The sequence below is a fragment of the Sinocyclocheilus rhinocerous genome, unplaced genomic scaffold, assembly GCF_001515625.1.
Source record: "Sinocyclocheilus rhinocerous isolate Xijiao unplaced genomic scaffold, SAMN03320098_v1.1 scaffold432, whole genome shotgun sequence".
Taxonomy (NCBI): Eukaryota; Metazoa; Chordata; class Actinopteri; order Cypriniformes; family Cyprinidae; genus Sinocyclocheilus; species Sinocyclocheilus rhinocerous.
In genome coordinates, this window is record NW_015627225.1 from 890,180 (window position 1) to 911,906 (window position 21,727).

Genomic DNA, 21,727 nt, shown 5'->3' on the forward strand with positions numbered 1-21,727 from the left:
TTCTTTGTCGTCGTCTTGTCTGATGCACTCAACCAAGCGTTCTAACCCAGACCTCGCCCCTCCCCACCCCCCAACCATTCGAATGTCCGTAGGTGGGAATTATTTTAATGATATTCTAATGGGTCGTTTGTGATATCACAAAACCCGGAAAACAAACGCTGTAGTCCAAACGAGCCGTTCGTTGTAGTTCTTGAAAAGGGATTTTTTAAAAATGAAACACACTACACACTGACTAAAATTCAAAAAGTGAAAAAGCATAATAGGACCCCTTTAAGATGTCCGCATCAAAAGAAATGTACAAGTGATTTTATGTCCATAGAAAGCCCATTAAATGTAAGTAAAGTGTCTACTTTTAAGGTTTCAAATAAGTTTTTGGAAAATAAAATGTCAAAATTTGGTTGAAATAATGTTACATTGTCATTCAGTGTAACACAATATTTATGTAAAAATTCAAAACAAAAAATACACATTCTGAGACATGAACTGAAATCAAATGTGAATTTTATTAACATTAAATTGGCCTCCTCCCATTTTCACCTCAAAATTATGGGTAAGCTGTGCCTCCCCCGACGAGCCGCCACTGTTGCCAATAGTAGTAGTAGTAGGTAGCAGTTATATTTTAGTATTTATACAATATTATAGTATTTATTCTATTGTATGTGGGTCAAAGACCTTAAAGGGGTCCTATTATGCTCTTTTACAATGTCTTGAATTTGTTTTGGGGGTGTACTAGAACATGCTCTAATGCTTGGTGGTTCGAAAAACGCATAATTTTTTACATAATTTACATTATTACAATACCTTTCTCATATTCAACACTGTGAACTTTAATAATGATACTTTTGGTCATTAACTTTTAAATGCATCATGCAAACACATGAGCAGAGTTCTCGGCATGATAGACCCGCGACTGGCAGATCAACGTACCTCTTAATTTCTCTCCAATACGGTAGGAAATCTAATTAAACGAAATGTGGATGATGTAATATGCCTGACAAGATTGTTACACTGAATGACATTTGTGTCTTCTGTAAATCAGGGGAAAATGTATGATATTTATTTTTTGCTCAGAAAAACTAAAACAATGCAATGCAATTAAATTAAACAAAAAACTTTTAAATTTTTTTGGGGAAAACAACAACAATTTAAAGCAGTATTACACTTCTTGTTTTTATGCCTAAACCCTTTTTCGTATTTGACCCATGTATTTATATTATAGTATGCATTTTGAATTAGCTTTATATACAGTATATCATGTTTTCATATTAATTTGAGTAATTTTGTTATGCACTTGTGTCATTTTTATTAGTTTTTGTTTTTCAGTATTTCTGTTTAGCTTAAATAGAATATTTATTTAAGTTTGAGTAATTTTAGTATGTTAGCTTTATGTCAGTCAGTATTTTCATCTAATATTTATATTTGAGTTACTATTTATTTTATTTCAATTAATGAGAATGCTTTTAGTAGTCTCAGTTAACAATAACAGCAATGCAAGTTATTGTTCCAGTGGTATTGAGAGCAAATAGCATATTTTCCTAATGAATTCTGCTCACATAAGACTAGAATTGTTTATGCTCATTTCCCCTAGGTTTTCATTTAGATTAGGCCTACCTTTCAAGTCATATAATGCTGACCTAATCAAATGAAATATCAGTTTTTCATACTGTTCTTTATGATAGTGTGACAGATTAGAAATCCTGGCCATGCTGGGATTGACACGGTTAACATGTAATATGAGAGCACGCTACTGCAGAGTTTAGGGGGAATTCCTTCACATGCACTTTCTTATGGAGAACAAAGGCAGGTTTTGAAGGTCCTGTGATGGAATGTGCGTCCCCCGGCGCTCTAGTGCTTGAAATAAAGATGGAATATTCCTGGCTGTGGTTCAGATCACTGCTGGTAACAGTAGGCTAAATATTTACAGGATCTACTGTCCGCACTGTTACCAAAACACGAGAGTCAGCAGCCCGTTTCCTCTGATCTAGCCTGCACACTGAACCTTGAAAATGAGCTATTTCTGATCTTTTATTGCGGAGATGTGAAGATTAGTTTCCCAGTATCTCTTGTTCTAGGTCAGATAGGAATCATTTGAGGGTGTTTTGTGAGGAAGCAGTCAGATTGCACAATCAGTCATGTGTGTAAAGGACGACACTGTTAGCAGCGTACATGTACACGTCGCTTTCCTGCTTCCACGGGTGAACAGGAAGTTAAAAGACATCAATGCACATTAGTATGAAAGTGAAAGTGTTTTGTCCCTGATCTCACAAGCATATGGAGGAGATCAAGAAATGCTTGAGGCCTGACGTAGAGTTCTTTGCTCTGACATGTGTCTGTTTCTCATCTATGACCCTAGATCCTTTGAATCAAGATTAACAGTTTCCTCAGACGCAATCTGGCATAATAATATGTTCATTAGGCCAACAAAGGCTTGCCAGTACTTTATTATAACATAAATACACTATTAAGCTACACCCCATAAATGCCAGTTTGGTGCATTATGACCATGTGACCTCAGTGTTTCCGTGCACGTTTGCTTCAATTGCACACTTGAACCACTTGAAATTAAACTATCACAGATTTCCTTTCCCACCCGCATGTCTGCTTCTGTTACTCAGCTGTATGTTTATATCTGTAAAACATTCAAATCTCAGGGAGCTTCTGGAGATGACCTGTCGCCTTGCCAACACTTTAAAGAGTTATGGCGTCCAGAAGGGAGAGCGGGTGGCCATCTACATGCCTGTGTCTCCTATGGCAGTAGCAGCCATGATGGCCTGTGCCCGTATCGGTGCTGTACACAATGTGGTGTTTGCAGGGTTCAGCTCAGAGGCTCTTGCATGCAGAATTCAGGATGGTGAGTAAAATAATGCTCTTTTGTCATAATGTAGTGAACTACACTACATTATGACAACTGTTTTGAGAACAGTACATGAGAACTGTTTGTCTCAGCAGTTTTTACTAGAGTGGTACTACAAAATTGGTGCAAAAAATACTCATGTTTTTAAGTGAACAAAATTTACACGATAATTCAAGCTGAAGTCAGTTACACTGCTTATATTCCTCAGGGTACCCACTATTAAAAGTGATTTAGCAAGAACATGCTTTTATTTTTTTATAATTTTTGTAAAATAGTGACCCTGGACCACAAAACCTTAAACAAAGTCTTAAGTCGCTTGGGTATATTTTTAGCAATAGCCCAAAAAAACATTGTATGGGTCAAAATTATCGATTTTTCTTTTATGCCAAAAATCATTAGGATATTAAGTAAAGATCATGTTCCATGAAGATATTTGGTAAATTTCTTACCTTAAATATATCAAAACTTATTTTTTGATTAGTAATATGCATCACTAATAACTTCATTTGGACAACTTTAAAGGCGATTTTCTCAATATTTAGATTTTTTTGCACCCTCAGATTCCAGATTTTCAAATAGTTGTATCACGGCCAAATATTGTCATATCCTAACAAACCATACATCAATGGAAAGCTTATTTATTCAGCTTGTATGTATACATGTATACATCTCAATTAAAAAAAAATTACCCTTATGACTGGTTTTGTGGTCTAGGGTCACAATTGTGTTTGAAGCCATCTAAAAATACAGACGTTAGAGATTAGCAAAATCTTGTTTGAGAAAATGGTCAGTAATTGGTGAGTAACGTTTTAGGGTGGGCCTTATTAGCGAAGGGTCAGTTGCTTTCATTTCTGGTCTATTTAAAGGAAGCGTGAAATGGCACATTCACAACATATTTTAGGAGGATATTTAATTACAGAAATGTAGGGTTTGTCATATGTTAAATGATTAGTTAAAAGTGGTTTCTATAGAAATAAATATATAGGTTTCTATAGAATTAGTTTAGTTTATATAACTACTGTTCAAAATTTTGGGGTCAGTTTTTTTTGTTGAAAGAAATATCATGTGACACTGAAGACTGGAGTAATGGCTCATGAAAATTCTAATTTGACATAACAGGAATAAATGACATTTTAAAATATATTAAAATATAACTGTTCTTTTTAAAATTGTTATAATACACTAGTAAACAGGATCAAAACCTTAAACCAAAATGTTTTCTTGTCTTAGGACAACTTTGATTAACTTTTTTTGTATATATTTTTTCTATATTTCACAATTTTACTGTTTTTAACTGTATTTATGTAGATTTCTATAGAATTGTAATGGTGACGTCAGTCAAGTCACTTCAGTGGCAGAGCAAGTTATTATAGTTTGGTGAAAGATTATGAAGACTTTTTATGTGTACTGATAAATTGTGTACAATAAGACTAAGCACATTAAAATTGTATTTAAAAAGTAAATATGGTCAATTTAGTTTCTTGTTGACTATTAATCGTAACTACAAGGTTTAAAGTCCTCTGCTGGTTATTAAATTCTTATAAAGTGCTTGTATATTTTCCAGGAATGCTGAGCTAGACAAGAGTCAAGTGTGTTTCCATGTTGTGTTTTATACACACTAAATTAGGGAAAGCTAGCTACATAAACAAAAACCCTGTGCATTTTGGGATATGTGTGTGTACGTGATGCTCTGGACAGAGATAAGTTTCAGAGGGCGTTTGTTCTTAGAGAGGCCTTTCTTTATCTTATTTAATACAGCAGACACTGAGCATATGTTTCTTTCTGATCTTATTATGAATAAATAACATCCAGTTGATAGTGGTTCGGTTGAGACAGGTTTCTTAAAATAAAGTGAACTTGTCAAATGCGTTCTTTAAAAACGACCTAAAATGAAGTGTGTTTACACATGCAGAGCCATCATGTCTAAATTTAGCTCTGAGTGGTAGCAAGCAGAGCTATTGTACATTGTCTGGTTAGTGTCTGTTTAATTGTTTCTCTCTCTTCCATTCACACAGCCCAGTGCAAGTTTGTCATCACATGCAACCACGGTGTGAGGGGCGGCCGTATCTTCGATCTGAAGTCCATGGTGGATAGAGCAGTGAAGAGCTGTCCGTCTGTCCGGCATGTGTTTGTGGCCAAGAGAACTAACAATAGCGTGCCGATGGGCAAACTAGACATTTCACTAGATGAGGTAAACCACACAACAATGACCTTCTGCAGTGTACAGATTAGAAAGCCAAAATCAAATTTTTTACATTATTATTATTATTTGGGTTTTATTTACATTATTATACATCATTTACATTATTATAATTGGGTTTTATATACCTCTGCCAAGACCGGCAATAAGGATGATCTGCAACAAAGGAGAATAAGTAGGATATTAAAAGTGTTTACATTTGCCCAAGCATCAACTGTTTCCAAGTGTTTTATATCTGTGCAGCAAGCCACTTTCTGCTAGGTTTACACTTTGTAAAAAAGAAACAGGGTTTTTGCAAAGCTTTGTAATGGTTTGGGAAGTGAAGAAGGAATGTGTCCCTAATTTGTACCTAACTAGGGCACAAAACTAGGAGTATGGTTCTGTTTCCAGTTCATTTTTGAGTAGTTGGTGCACAGCCCGCCTTGTTTTGTCTTGCCAGAATTGCCTGTGTTTGCCTGTCTCTATAGTGATGTTCTTCCACTCTGTACAAGGGCAGGAATTTCTTTGTCTAGAATTGGTCATAGTGGTCACATGTCGGACAGTTTGGCAGTGTTCTATTTGTAGGGACAGTTCAAGGAAATACTAGATTACATGTGATAAAAAGAACAGAAAAAAATGGCTGTGCAAAAAAGCTCATCTGGGCCACAGTAAACTCTCCACATGCTGTTAAAATGGGCTTTAGAGTTATGTTTTAAGATTAATGTTTTGGTTGCAGGGTAAATATCTCGTTTAATCGCATTATTTGCAGAAAACACATTAGTCTTCAACATTAACAGTGGCAAAACAAGCGGAAAATCCATTTAGACTAAACAAAGGTTATTATTAAGTTACACAACAGATAAAATAAAAGACAATAACAATGAAGTGAATAACTGAAAGTTAACACTTTTATACCTGCATGAAAGCCTGGAAATGGACAGTGACTGAACAGAAGCTCATATTATATATCCAGGTGATTGCTGAATCTATATTGCATTTGAGTGATTATTAATTCATTTCTGAAGAACACCAAAGACAATTCCTGAAGCTGTACAGTCACAGCTCTTTGCATTTTAACTGATCCATTAAAACTGCATAAAAAGTAGTTAAACTGTATTTTATTAGTATGCAATATGTGATGTTTAATGTCATGCAACTACTTTTAAATGTATTACATTAGAATTTTCTTTCACTCAGTAAATCAATTCCAAATGACTTCATTAGTATGATTGCTTTATAGCCTATATAGTATTTGCCAATTATACAGAAATACACAATAAAAACAGTAAAAAAAAAAAAAAAAGAATAACATATGGTGCTGATAATGTAAATAAAATGCAGTGTACTTTTTCTGTCTGTGTCAGGTGATGGTGGGACAGTCTCCAGTGTGTGCTCCAGAGCCCATGGACAGCGAGGAGATGCTGTTCATGCTGTATACCTCAGGCAGTACGGGTAAACCCAAGGGCATCGTGCACACACAGGCTGGTTACCTGCTCTACGCTTCCCTCACACATCAGGTGTGTCTCTGTGCTTCTCTGATCACACAGAAGCTGTCACACAAACAAACAAACACACACACACACACAGCTCATTCTAATATGCTGGTTTGGTTATTTAAAATTTTTAATGGTAATAATATTGCACAGTATTACTATTTTTTACAGTAAAATTGATCAAATGTAGTCATTCTTTCAAAAATGCATTCCAGTCTTTTGACTGGTAGTATATATATTATTATGTATAGCAGTATGATTTGTCTGTTGTTGCAGTATGTGTTTGACTACACACCTGGAGATGTGTTTGGCTGTGTTGCTGACATCGGTTGGATTACGGGTCACAGTTATGTGGTGTACGGACCCCTGTGTAACGGAGCCACATCTGTTCTATTTGAGAGCACACCTGTTTACCCCAATCCAGGTGAATATCAAGAGAAATTATCAATACTAATGAACCATACAGTATATATAATGCACACACTCTGTCTCTTTTTTCAGTTTCAATTTCAGTTTTGGTTTAGCTGTTTATCGGCATGATAAATGATTTGCATTTGTATTGCCAAAGCATTGCAGCTTATCTGAAGGCAATAAAAGCAATTGAATTAAATTGAAATTGAAAAAAAACAAAAAAACATTTCAAATGCATCACATCCTGTTTAATTCTCTTTTTAGTGGAGTGTTTTAGAGACACAGCTATTCAGTCCTGAAGTTTAGTAGTTGTGTCGGTCTTGTTCCTCCTCTCATCCATCCTGATAGAGGTGATGACCCCTCTAGATCATGTCAGATAGTGTTACTGTCCCTCCCAGCCCTTCAAAGTTCTCAGATAAAATCATGTGACACATTAACCTGTACAGTGAGTCTTATCTGCCTTTATGAGTGTATTTTAATGGAAATGAGCCTTCATGAGTGGCCGTAAAGCAGTGTGACCTCTACAGGAAACATTTCCTCTGATGTTCCCTTAATAACCAACCTGGTTTTCAAAAGCTGGTATCAATTAGGAAATGTTTTTGTGTAACGTTTGTAGTCATATTTGACTGTTTATGTTCATATTTATGCTTTAAAACTTTTTTTGTAGTTTCATAAGGTATATGTTCTGTTTGAGTGCTGTCTCTGGTTGAAAATCAGACTTTTCATTATCTTTGTCTTAACTGTGTTAGAATATGTTTTGTTTTTAGGTCGTTACTGGGAGACAGTTCAGAGGTTAAGAATAAATCAGTTTTATGGAGCTCCTACTGCCATCAGATTACTTCTGAAAGATGAGGAAAACTGGGTGAAGAAATATGACAGGTCATCACTGAAGACACTCGCATCTGGTGAGACTACAGAGGTTTAGTAAATAAATAAATACAAATAAATATAGTACAGCTATTGTAATATATGTTTTTGGAGGTATAATATATTATATTTTTGGTATAGTACACTACCATTGAAAAGTTTGGGGTAAGTAAGATTAAAAAAACACTTTCATTTGCAAGGATGCATTACATTGATCAAAAGTGATAAAGACATTTATAATGTCACAAAAAAATTATATTTGCTGTTCTTTTTAACTTTGTATTCATCAAAGAATCCCAAAAAATGTATTATGGTTACCACAAAAAAATTAAGCATCACAACTGTTTTTAAAATTGATAATAAGAAATATTTCTTGAGCATCAAATCAGCATATTCAAATGATTTCTGAATGATCATGTGACACTGAAGAAGACTGCAGTAACGGCTGCTGAAAATTCTGCTTTGCCAACACAGGAATAAATTGCAGTTTGTTTAAATTGTAATATTTCACATTTTCGATCAAATAAATGCAGGCTTGGTGAGTATAAGATACTTTTGTGATAACAACCACACACTTTTGAAGGGTAGTGTATATTAAACACATTCCCATTTTGTCTACAATGGCCTACTTTATTACTTTCACTATCCTTAGTTTTTCCACACATCAAACAAAACAAAAAAAACTGACCTGTTATCAAATACATTGTTTCAATGTGAATTGTATCAACTGTGTGTGAAAGTCTGTGTGTCTTTTTAGCAATGTATTACGACTTAACCCCAGGTTGCTTCGTGGGGACTGTTTCTGTCTCAAGAGGGATAAGTGCATTGCAAGGGCACAATGGCGAAGGGGAACTAATCAGCTCTTCAGTGTAAGGGTCACCCTTTTCAGGTTTTGAACCGAAGACCTTTGTGTGACCAGCCCAGATATTGTATTTCTGCCACCCTGGTATAGTCAGCTCTGCACGGGAGAGAGTTCAGCAACAGTTAAAATTTAGCCTGCTCGCTCTGGATGATTTTTAATGAGTCTAGTCACAGCCTTTGAGATCAACAATGGAAAATCTGACTTTGTGCCAAAAATCAAGGACACTAGATTGTATGCGCAGCCAGTCTGGGTTTTGTTTGTCCCTTTAGTAGGCCTACCTGTCAGTTCCACTTGAAAAGAAAGTGCTAAGATTTCCTTGAATTGCCATGTCACTCAATCATATCAACTTATGCCGAGTTCACACTGCACGATTTTCAAACTCGTCGGATCGCCGTTGTTTTCACACTGCGTGACTATCTGGGGTAGCATTCAGTTGCTGCTGTGTTCACACTGCACGATGGAACGACGACAGACAGTTACACACTGCATGACTTCACAATAGGAAGAATCGCCAACAGCTCTGTCTGGTCCGCAAACTACATTTCACAACAAAACACACGCAAGAAGGGATAAGGAAATAACGCGAGAACCCGCATGCGTCAGACTCGTTCTCGAGCGAGACTGGAATTATTTTAAATATATATACAGCCCGCAAATAGTCTAAAAATCGGGCTAAAATCGTGCAGTGTGAACTCGGCATTAGAGACAAGTTTTTAAGTACAGTGTTTTGGTCGATGCATTTGTCTATAATGACCATGTGAATGTGTGATCTGTTGACAGTTGGAGAGCCCATTAATCACGAGGCATGGGAATGGTTCCATAATGTGGTCGGGGATGGACGGTGCCCTCTGGTGGACACATGGTGGCAGACCGGTAAAATGCACTCTTCAAACGACTGTCAATTGCTGCATCTGTTCTTGTCTGTATATCTTACCCTTAATCCTTAGACTGGCAGCACTGATGGGATGATTTACACCATGTGTGACGTTATTCTGAAATAAATGGATAATTCACCAGGCTCTCTCTCTTCAGAAACTGGCGGTGTGTGTATCGCTCCACTCCCAGCTGAACCGGGAGCAGAGATCCTGCCTGCCATGGCCATGAGACCCTTTTTTGGCATCCAGCCGGCACTACTCGGGGAGAAGGTGATCTATTCTTGTTTATTTGTGTCCTGACTCACTGCTTGGTCACTTGTTTTTAAGGAACATGGGGTGCATTTATAGCTGGTTAAATTCTTCAACAATACAATAATATAGAAACATGTCTACCTCAAAGTAAAAAATGTCAAATGTAATTGTAAGCCACACAAAAAGTCAAAAGTGTCAGATATGAAGTGACAATGTGAGATATAAAGTGAAAATTGCAAGAAATAAAGTAGCGATTGTGAGATATAGTTGTAATCTGAAAATAAAAAGTGACAGTTGTGAGATAAATTCACAATTGTGAGATATAAAGCCCCAGGTGTAAGGTATAGTAATATTCTGAAATATAAAGTTATAATAGCAAAAAAAGTCATAATTGTGAGGAATGAAGTTGCAGTTGTGAGATATCATACTAATCTAAAATATAAAGTTAAAATTGTAAAATAAAAATTCATAATTGTGGAAAATAAAGTTGCAATTGTAAGATATAGTCATAACCTGAAATAAAGTTACAATTGTAAAATAAAAGTCATAATTATTAGAAATAAAAGCACAACCATGAGATGTAGTCATCTGAAATAAAAAGTCATAATTATATGAGATGTGAGATATATAGCTGCAATTATAAGAAATAAATCACAATCGTGAGATATAGTTAAAATATGAAAAAATGAAAATGAAAAGACATGATTGTGAGATATAAAGCCCCATTTGCAAGAAATAGTCACAATTGTGAAATATAGTCATAATCTGTTAAATTAAAAAGTCACAATCACAAAAAAGTGACCGTTGTGAGATGCAGAGGCATAATGTAAAACACAAACTCACACTGTAAGATGTCAATTATGACAAATAAAGTCACAGTTGTTGTATATAACGTCCAAGTGTGATATATAAAGTTACAGTCATGAAACAAAGTCACATTGTGAAATACAAAGTCAATTATGACAAATTAGTTCTAATTAGCTCTTTACTTCCTAGTTTTTCTAGTGTAGCTAACAACTGTTCTAGATAATTGCTAGCAGACTTTCCTTATCAGACCTAAACATGGGTTATATTTGTCTTTTGCTCCATGCGTCCAGCCTCTCCTGCTGCGATTAAAGAAAGCTTTGTGTTACAGACAGTGATGAACTTTGAGCCCTCAGATTCTCTACTGCATCTGGAAAAAAAGAGTAATAATGCATGCTGGAGCATGTCCAATCTCCTCTGAGGCGCTCTTTTGTTACGCTCTGGGGCTGTTCAGAGAGATTTTCACCCCCTCCTATTAAGATCAACCCAAGAGAGACAGGACCTCTCAGTGCACATGTTTTTAGTTATGTAGAATAATCAATTTTGCTTCATCAACAGGGACAGATAATAATGGGAAATGATGTCAGTGGAGCTCTGTGCATCAGCCAGCCTTGGCCTGGAATGGCCAGAACCATATTTGGAGACCACCAGAGATTCGTGGATGCATATTTCAAACCGTACCACGGTGAGCAAGACCCCAGAGGCTCTTGAAGCTCCTTCTTGCTATGAAAGTTATGAAAAAGAAAAGTTTGGATACTTGTTGAATTATTCAACTGTTCTTTTTGACTTCGACTTCAAAGCGAGGGCATGAGAGGAATGTTAGCGAGTCCTAGCTGGGAAAATATAAAAAAAAATCTGTTTGGATTTTTCAAACATGCCTTATTTTGTTGTAGATTGCACTCGCAATAACTCCATTTGTATTTTTACTTCATAAAAAGTTAAAAATCAAAGTTCACATGAAAACAATCAGAGGTATAAGCTGTTATTAAGGTGTTAACTGTCATAGGTCAGTATTTTACGGGTGATGGGGCGTACCGCACTGAAGACGGTTACTACCAGATCACAGGACGAATGGATGATGTCATTAATATCAGTGGGCATCGGCTGGGCACAGCCGAGATAGAAGATGCACTGGTGAGACCCTAAGTTCATTTATCACAAGCAGCATAATTCAGTATTCTTGAGGCCAGCATCTTCTTTCAAATCATTTGAATACCCAACATTACAATAATTGGGCAAATTAATCAGACCTTTTTCCAAATGTGGAAAAAACTTTTTTTTGTTCTATAGAGAGCTTTGCAAATACACTACTGTTTAAAAGTTAGGGATCAGTACGTTTTTTTTTTTTTTAATTCAAATCAGAAATGACTAAATACATTTATAATGTTGAAAAAGATTTCTATTTCAAATAATGCTGTCAAAAAGTTTGTGTTTACATAATAAATATTGGTCTTATGAAGAGTTCATTTGCAAAAACCTATAACTCCATTTTTTTTTCTTTTCAGAAATAATTTTTTTTTATTGCGCATTCCAAGTAATATCAAATCAAACTGCAGTTGGGTTGTTTTGATTAAGTAATAATAACTTAAACAAATACAAGTCATTTACAAAATTAAAGTTCATTGAAAGTATGTTTTTTTTACATATTAAAAGTTTGTTTTATAGCAAAAGCAGATAACTCCAACAGTTGTTTTTTGGCAAAAGCAGATAACTCCACATTTCATGTTTTCATGTGGACTTATCGGCTTCTGTTCACAAACAACAAGGGAGCTTGTTGGCTTCTGCAGTAAAACGTGTACTCGCGATGCCTTGAAAGTGGACAAAACCGGCTTTTTTTGACACAACGTGTTTGGGGATCAGATCACGTTATATGTGGAGAATAATAATGCACGACAATCAGCTCTTTTTTTTTTAAAGTGGCGTTTATCGGTTTTTGCAAATTAACTCTTCATATGTGTGTGTGTGTATGTGTGTACTGTGTATATTTATATGTATATATAAATACACACACATACAGTATATATTTTGAAAATATTTACATGCATAAATTTATATTCATATAATTTATATTACACATATATATTACATATATATATATTTAATATATAAACAACATTTCTTAAATATATACATGTAGGTGTGTGTATTTATATACATAACAAATATACACAGTACAAACACATGTAAACACAAACTTTTATTTTGGATGCGATTAATCGTTTGACAGCACTATTTCTTAAATATATACATGTATTTATATTGACATAAATATACACAGTACAAACACATATTATGTAAACAAACTTATTTTGGATGCGATTAATTGTGATTAATCATTTGACAGCACTCTTAAGAAATATATGTAATATTTTATGCATGTAAGTATTTCTTAAATATATACATGTATGTGTGTATTTATATATACATATAAATATACACAGTACACACATACATATTATGCAAACACAAACTTTTTTGGATACGATTAATTAATTTGACAGCACTAATTTCAAATAGATGCTGTTCTTTTGAACTTTATATTTATCAAAGAATCATGTATAAAAAATATTAAGCAGCACTACTATTTTTTACATTAATAATAATAAGAAATGTTATAATGATACTATATAAAATATGTTTAAATAGTAATATTTTGAAATACTACAATTCAAAACTGCTGTTTACCGTTTTCCATCTTTTTGGATCAAACAAATGAAGCCTGGGTGAGCATAAGAAACTTTTTTTCTAAAACATTAAAATATCTTACTGACCACAAACTTTTGAATGGTAGTGTAGAATCGAGCTTTCGGTTGACTGTGTGCGTTTCTCTGTTATCAGAATGAACATTCAGATGTTCCTGAGACCGCAGTAATCGGAATTCCCCATGAGATCAAAGGAGAAGGTAAGACCCCTGACAAGCCCTCCATTTGTTCTTCATCTCACCTTTTTCATTCATGAGCCATCTGGAACACGCCCAGCAACCAGAGACCTTTTGACCCCTTCCAATGTGTGCTTTACAACACCCTTGTTCATTGTGAAAACAACGTAAAATAATAGAGGCATAATTGAGCGTCACAAAATCAGTCATTCAGATTTCACTTTGCCAAATGTTTACATGTCTCTCACTTTCTTTTCCTGTCTTTCTCTTTCACCAGTTCCATTTGCGTTTGTGGTTTTAAAAGAATCTGCTACTGAGAACCAGCGTGCTGTTGTGGAAGACCTGAGACACCTAGTGGCTACCAAAATAGCTAAATATGCTGTCCCAGATCATTTCCTGGTAAAATCGTTGACTTTTTTTATTGAACCTTGTTGTACAGTGTTAACTCTTGATCTATATTATTCTTGTATCATTTACAAAGAAGTATTATGACTGATCACAGGATTTTTTTGTTTTAAAATCACTGTCGGTGCAGATCTGCCAGCTGTGAAAGCATCTCTTCTGTCTTCTTTAAGGTTGTGAAGCGACTTCCTAAAACACGCTCTGGAAAAATCATGAGGAGAATCTTGCGGAAGGTCGCCACGCAGGACACGAGCAACCTGGGGGACGTCTCCACGCTGGACGACCCCTCCGTCGTTTCAGAGATCACTGAGGCTCATAAACGCTACAGAAGTCATGCAGCTAAGAAGTAGAAAAAGAGATTCTACTTGGGATGTTGCAACGTTTATTTTGAGGAACTATGAATGCAAAACTGATGACAGGAAATCATGTAAATGTGAGTGTACCATATGTTAGGAACACAGAAGGCATGAATTGCAGGTTAAATGCTCTCATATGTAGTAAAACTCGCTCATGAATCTGAACTGGATATTAGCCCCTCCGTAAGACTGTTAGGTGTCATTTTTAAAACATTAATTATGAAGCATTTTGCACAGTGTTCTAAATGTAGCCAGAGACTAGGTGAGATTTGCTTTGTAACATCAGTATTTTTTGCGATGATTTTATTTTTAAGGTGCTCAATCAGTCTGTGTTTCAGTAAATCTCACCTCTCTCATTTTCTCCTTTTTTCTTCTTTTAATTCTCCTTTTATGCCTTAATTTCCTCATGTTTGTGACAAGATGAACACGATATGACTGTGGTAAATTTTTTAATCAATATCACTATATTATTATAACTTGATGCTATTATATTATATATGATTTGCACATTATTAAGTGTAAGTCTACATGTTTCCATCCAATTCTTACCATTTTCTTAGAATAAAAAAATCTATTTTGAACATTAAAAATGTTTAAAAATATAATTTTGCCCGGCTTTGTGTTTGTGTTTGTTATCTATCTATCTATCTATCTATCTATCTATCTATCCATCTATCTATCCTCATGTTGTCTTACCGACTACGAAATGTTTTCACACATTTGACTTTGAAAAACTACTGAAAAGTTTGTATTTTGACTGGAATTATAGTTACGATGATAAATGCGACTCTGCTACTTTTGTGAATGCTAACTAGCTACTTCTGACAAGAGTAAGACACACTACTACCGTATCTCAAAGACTTATGAAAACCGGATCGTTTATTGATAGCACTTTGATTCACCCAATCAAATACAATCGTTGGTCCATGAACGTTCACACGAACGGTGGCTTCACAATAGCGCCATCTCCTGGTGAGACCGGAAACGTTGCACAGTGTCTCGTTGCGTTAGATGTAATGTGCTCAAATTTTAAATATATTGCCTAAATTATTACTTAAAGAAATCAAACGTTGTACATTAGTTTCGCAGAAAGTCTCAGAAATGTGACATTTCATATTTTTACTTTGAAAATAATCTGTTACATTACATAATGTCAGGTTCTTGATACACAGTAATAAAAAAAAAAAAACGTTTTTACCAATGCTTGTTTGCTTGTTGTGTTGCGTTCATTACTATTACATTACTATTACAGTCAGCTGTAGTAATATAAAAATTATTTTCATTCAAGACCTGTCCGACCCACTGGTCCGACCTCACAATGAAGCCCCGCCCACACGTTGCAGTCGTCCTCCAATTAGAACGCGCCTTCTTATTCATTTCATCCAATCGGACCTACGTTTGCTGCACGGACGTTCAGTGCGTGCATCTCTGATTGGTCAAGCGGTGTTCTGGTGCGAGGCTAGGCTTTACGCCGACGTTGGGGGCGGAGAAGGAGGGGCGACACTAATGGCGCATCGCAGTCCGACCGATCCAGCTCTCCACAAATAAACAACAGTAGTACTTCACGATCTGGCCTAATTTGTGCTTTTCACAGTTGCACCGCGCTGCAGCCGCGTTTTGCGCTTTTGCTCATTGAGCAGATCGCCTGGGCTTCCTTTTAGCGGCTGCTCGGAGCACAGAGGCCCAGAGGAAAGACGGCGGCTCGGTGAGTGGGCAAACATGTAACCATCTGTTAAATGAACAATGTTTCTGTTCGTAATGTTAGTCATTAAAGGGTTAGTTCACTCAGAATTACACATTCTGTCATCACTTACTCACCCCTGTATTGCTTTAAACCTGCGTGACTTTATTTCGTTCGTGGAACACAAAAGGAGATGTTAGGCAGAATGTTAGGGTCTGACAGCCTCAGTCACCATTGGCTTTCAGTGTATCTTTTTCCATACAAGTAAAGTGAATGGTGACTGAGGTGTCATTATGGTGTCAATCGGTCTCAAATCTTTTGTGTTTTTCTGAAAAAAGTCTTGCAAGTTTGAAACAGCGTAGGGGTGAGTAATTAATGAGAATTTTTCAATATTTCGTGAACTATCCGTATAATGGTTTCAGAAACATGTTGTTGAATAAAGAAGCTGTGCGCCAGAAATATTACCCCTCAGTCTTTGTTTGTTTCTTTTTATTTTTTTACACTTTTTACTATGGTAACCCTGTAAAGCCGGATGAAATAATAGTGAGAAATAGAACAGTTTATTCAACCTTGAAACAAAATATTAAAATCTAAAAGTTTTGCATATGTGTTTTATGTTTTGTATCATATTTGGTGCATCAGGCTTTTATTGACCATATAGTATCATATAGTGAGAAGTCATACTCGAAAGGGATGCAAACTGAAGTAAAATGTGCAATTTGGTGCAGATGTTATTTATATGGAGAAAGAGTAAGATAAAATTCTAATAATGTCAAATGTAAATCATTTTTATAAGAGTATAACTATGTACGTACATAAAATGCATATAAATATCAGTCGTCACACTGCATCTCCTAATAACATGTTTAAGTAAGACAATAATATATTCTTAGTTTTATGATTAAAAATAAACATTCCTCAAAAGCCTGTTGTATCAATGTACTGATTCTTACATTTAAACATGATTAAAAATATATAATCTAACAAAAAATATAAATATAATAATTGATGTGTAATCAAGTAAGCCTAGTAAGTTATTGTTAAGTCAAGTAAGTTGTTGTTACGTTTACTTTATAAAAAATCATTGAAGGTTTTACAGCACATATGCACATGTATCATAACCTGAAGACATTTACAAAAAAAATATATATATAAAAACGAATGAACTCAATCAAAGGGCTGAAGGCATGTGGTAGATTGTGTACAACAGGTTTTTCAGCAAAGTTTTGATCATGTTGATAATTTAGAGGACTTAGAAATATATGTATCAAATATGATACAGTAGGCTCTATTGGGTTAAATTGAATGTATTATTGCATATTTATCTGTTTCAGTTCCATTGTAGCATTTAAAACAAGGTGCGATATGCACAAATCTTCTGTTTGCTCCTACATGCTGAGATATTGACATAACCTTTAATTCTTCCATGTCTTCTGTTTCCCTGTAGAGAATATGTAACAAACGTCAACATGACGTCCAGATTTAGTAAGACATATACGCGTAAGGGAGGAGAGGCCAGCTCGAAGTTTGATGAGGTGTTTTCTAATAAGAAAGCTACGCTTAGCACCAAATGGGGAGAGACCACATATAAGGCACAGTTGGGGGTCAAACGGCCCTTGTTCAAGCCAGAGGTTCCTGAGCTGACTAAACGCCCCCGCTTTGATGATGACGACAGCTCAGAGGACCCGTTTGGCTTTGATAGCGACGATGAGTCCAAAACTGTCACATCGAGAGATACTCCACAATCTGAGATGGACTCAGATGCAGCAGGATCCGGGAACGAGCAGTTGAAGACCCAGGCAGAAAAGCCCAGTCAGGGTCCAGCGGTGACCACCGTGGGTACTTCCACCTTGGGAAGCAGCCAGTACGTCAGCACCAGGGTGGTTGGCATGAATAGCCCAGGTAAGAAATTAAACAATCAACAAAGTTTGTTTGTGGAACACACTGTTCATCTAGAAACATGTTAATTACCTGAGACAGATCTTAAAGGGATAGTTCACTAAAAAATGAAAATTCGGTCTTTATTTACTCGCCCTCATGCTGTTCCAAACCTGTATGGCTTTCACAGTCACTGCGTTCCACTCTGAAGGGCTCAATTAAACCTGTGCAAAGAATCATGAGAGTAAAGTGTCCTTCAATTATACCCTTCGAAATTCTTAATTCTGAAGAGCCCTTTGAAGTGGCCAGTTTTAAGCACTTCGGTTTGGAACGACCCCTTAATATGGCGGCCATGATTGTTGCTATCACAAAATGATAGCAGTTTTGTATTTTGGCTTTAAGACTTTCGAAACACTAAGATATTTTTAATATTGTCATAATTTGTATCCATTTATTGAAAGTCTGCAAATCAAACATTTTTTAAGCTGCATAAAAGACATTGTAAAAGTATTCCATATGAATTAATCGGCTTAATCCAAGTCTGCTAGAGAGACACGGTCGCTGGGTGAAAAGAAGAGGATATTAAAAATATCTTAATTTGTGTTCCAAAGATCTGAAAAGCGTCTTATGGGTTTGAAATGACAGGAGGGTGAGTAAATGACAGAATTTGAATTTATGGGTGACCTATCCCTTTAAAATCAGGTGTAAATATGTGTCAGTCAGTACGTTTACATGGACAACAATACTCCGATTTTAATACGATTAAGACAATACTCTGATTAAGACTCTACCATGTAAACAGAGATTTTTGATTACCTTAATCCGGCTAAAGTCATAATCGAAGTAAACACTTAAAAATGAAACACCCAAAACTGTACATGGCATCATCACGAACACGAACTATATGGTTATACGTGAAAGGGGACGTCAGATGGTGTCACGTGGGGACGTGATGACGTGTGCCATTAATCGAACTATGTTCTATAACATGTAAAACGGGAACATGAAAGGAATATTCTAAAAGCAACTCATGTAAACACCATAATCATAATATTGGCTTATTTAGAATAAGGTAAATAATTAGATTACTGATGTCCATGTATACGTAGTCAGTGAGTGTGTCTGTAAAATAATAATCACATTATGGCTTTTGCAGCTTCTTTTAACTCCTGGATAGTCATCATTATCATACAAGAAATGATATCATGACACAATTATTATTATTGTGCCTGTGCCATTGTTCTAATAAGCTCAAGCACTTGGCTTTGGAGTAATTTAGGGTGCTTTATTAGTCTTACTACAGGATATTAAATATGACCTAGATCACTTCAGTCAGACCCATATTATGATGTCTGAGTAATTATAATGACCTCACACCATTGTGCATCGGTGGGGTGAAGTCACTGTGTCTTTCTGCAGCAGGTTATACTGGTTTTATTCAATGCTGAGAATAGCAGTAGCTCTGCTGAAGTCTTCGCTCTGTAGTCGAGGTGCTCGTGTAAGCACACTAGCATGGACTCTAGGGCTCAGCAGGATATTTCAAACCTATGCAGTTTCATACTTTCCCTCGGCTCTTTAGCAAGGCTAATTACAACCATTAAAGGAGCAGTGAAACAAGGACTTGGGTTGTGATAACCCTCTAAAGGATCATAAAACTTCTAATAGTAATAATTATATCTACATCCAATTTTTGGGTTTGAAGGAAATGTGCTGAACCTTTTGACGATCCAAACATGTATGACTTTATTTCTTCTGTGGAGCACAAAAGAAGATAATTTGAAGATTGTGCTGGTCGCTCTTTTCCATGCAGTTGAAGTGAATGGGGAGTGTAGCTGTCAAGCTTCTAAAAGAATGCAAAAGCACCATAAAACCATCGTAAAATGATCCATATCATCAGTGTGCTATATCCTAAGTCTTCTAAAGTCATTGTTCACTAAAAACCTTTTTTTCCCCCCTTAATGGATTTTGAAAAGTAGTGATGTCTGATTTGTGAACTATTTGTTCTTTTAGGTCTTATCTTTTCAATGAGTTGATTGATCCAGTTTACAAACCGCTGAATGATTTATTCACAACCCAGTTCTCGAACTCTCACTTTGTTCAACAGAAGAACAAAATTAATACGGGTTTGTAACAATGTGAGGGTGAATAAATTATGACAGAATTTCAATTTTTGTGTAAACTATCCCTTTAAAAATTCAGGGTTGTCACATTTGTTTTTTGGTGCTATTTTATATAATATATTTTAGATAATGTTATAGGATATATTTCAACAATATAATTTTTTGTAATTTGCATTTTTTATATTGCTATTATTTTTATTTAAACAATACTATTTTAATTTATTTTATAATTCTATAGTATATATAGCATATATTTAAACTGCTCGTTTTATAATGTTTATATTAAGACAGCACAGTTTTATTAAATATTTATATTGTTTATATTAAAAATACTGTTTTATCTAACATTGCAGTTTTATTTTATGTAGTATGTTATATTGTATTCAAACAATGCAATTTTTTTATAATGTATTTTATATTTCTGTTGTTTATAGTTATACAATACAATTTTATATAATATTATGTATTTTTATTTACATCGCTATAGTTTATATTCAGAAAAGACTATTTAATATATTTGTGTTTTCAAGTTGTGTTTTGATGTTCAGCTATTTTTTTATTGCATTTTTCACAACTAACACTTTATTAATCACACAACTTCAATTTCTTACTTTTTTTTTTTCTTCTCTTTATTTTTTTTTTAGCTGTAGCTACAACATCTCTAGCCTCATCACATGTCACTGGCACTGTAGGAGCCTGGAGCAGATCCAGTGTCACAGTAAGCAAACCAGTCTCCCAGATCTCCAGCTTAAAAACCCACAGTAGAAACATCTCCGTTGAGTGGGACCCTTTCGGGGAGGACTCTCCTCCAGGGGCCGGTGAGGGGAGTTCAACCCAGGCTGGAAACTCTACTGATGGGCTCAAAAGCTCAGAACAGTGCCCCGCTGAACCTGAACCTCCAGTGGAACCTGTTGACTTTGAGCAGCTTCCGCTTCTTAAACCATCCAGCGACAGAGTGTACCGACGGCCACGGAATAAAGGGACGGATAGTTCTGGAGCCATTGACGCACCAGTTCCTGCTGTGAGCTCAACACCAGCCTCTGCGCTGGTGAAGAGCGCCGCTGCAGGGGTTGCTGGGAGTTCTGAGGTCAAGCCTGCAGGTCGGGGCCGGGTGAGGGACTACACGGTTCTTCACCCGTCCTGTGTGTCCGTGTGTAATGTGACTATCCAGGACTCAATAGAAAGGAGCGTGGATGATTTTGCCAGCCCAGCGCAAGCTGACATAGGAGAGGCAGGAACCTTCCGGAGGAAATCAGACACACAACCTTCCAAGCCTACCAGGTACAATATAAACATACTCTCTTGATTCATCAAAGCAAGTCTTTTTATTTGTGTTTTCTTTTTTTAAGAAGTTTTAATTTGCTTGATTCGGTTTATATTGGAAGCAAGTAATATCAGTGGTCATTTATTTAAACAATACAATTTTATGTAACGTTGTGGATTTTATAATGCTTTAGTATATATTTATTCATATATAATTTGTATCATTTAAAGAGCAGGTCATATGGGTTTTTGAAAAATATCTCTTTTGCAGTTTATAACGTAGCTATCCTTAAATGAAAACAATCTGCAAAGTTGTTCATCAAAAAAGTGCATGATAAATAAAGATATTGTCTCTCAAAAGAGAGAGTCGATTCTGAATCGCCTTAACGAGTCGTCATATTTTCTAATCTTTGCCTGTTACCGGTATGCGTCACTGGGTAACACATTTGCATAATCCCCGCCTGCCCGCGAAATACGAACAGAGTCTGACCTGCCCACAAACACTTACGCTAGTTAGTGTGTTTACATCATGTTGAGAAGACGCTGTGTTCA

The 21,727-nt window shown here is 35.8% G+C and overlaps 2 protein-coding genes across 4 annotated transcripts in view; both read left to right on the top strand.

Annotated features, from left to right (window-relative positions):
• LOC107721403 (acetyl-coenzyme A synthetase 2-like, mitochondrial) overlaps nucleotides 1–14,786 on the top strand; it is a 16,279-nt gene extending 1,493 nt beyond the window's left edge. The window contains exons 3-14 of one of the 3 annotated variants that reach the window (XM_016529404.1): nucleotides 2,652–2,851; nucleotides 4,870–5,045; nucleotides 6,398–6,550; nucleotides 6,803–6,950; nucleotides 7,705–7,842; nucleotides 9,447–9,539; nucleotides 9,699–9,811; nucleotides 11,156–11,282; nucleotides 11,604–11,731; nucleotides 13,436–13,499; nucleotides 13,753–13,874; nucleotides 14,051–14,786. In XM_016529404.1, the coding sequence (XP_016384890.1) occupies nucleotides 2,652–2,851; nucleotides 4,870–5,045; nucleotides 6,398–6,550; nucleotides 6,803–6,950; nucleotides 7,705–7,842; nucleotides 9,447–9,539; nucleotides 9,699–9,811; nucleotides 11,156–11,282; nucleotides 11,604–11,731; nucleotides 13,436–13,499; nucleotides 13,753–13,874; nucleotides 14,051–14,227 (1,639 nt within the window). In that variant the 3' untranslated portion in view covers nucleotides 14,228–14,786. Of the gene's footprint in view, nucleotides 1–2,651; nucleotides 2,852–4,869; nucleotides 5,046–6,397; nucleotides 6,551–6,802; nucleotides 6,951–7,704; nucleotides 7,843–9,446; nucleotides 9,540–9,698; nucleotides 9,812–11,155; nucleotides 11,283–11,603; nucleotides 11,732–13,315; nucleotides 13,321–13,435; nucleotides 13,500–13,752; nucleotides 13,875–14,050 lie in introns of those variants that run through there. The other 2 variants (XM_016529411.1, XM_016529419.1) reach the window with 2 other exon arrangements.
• A 935-nt stretch (nucleotides 14,787–15,721) lies between these two features.
• The window catches only part of LOC107721422 (wings apart-like protein homolog), a 21,199-nt gene continuing 15,193 nt past the window's right edge, over nucleotides 15,722–21,727 (top strand). The window contains exons 1-3 of the mRNA XM_016529430.1: nucleotides 15,722–15,938; nucleotides 17,362–17,816; nucleotides 20,563–21,008. Coding sequence (XP_016384916.1) covers nucleotides 17,384–17,816; nucleotides 20,563–21,008 — 879 coding nt within the window. The 5' untranslated portion in view covers nucleotides 15,722–15,938; nucleotides 17,362–17,383. The remainder of the gene's footprint in view (nucleotides 15,939–17,361; nucleotides 17,817–20,562; nucleotides 21,009–21,727) is intronic.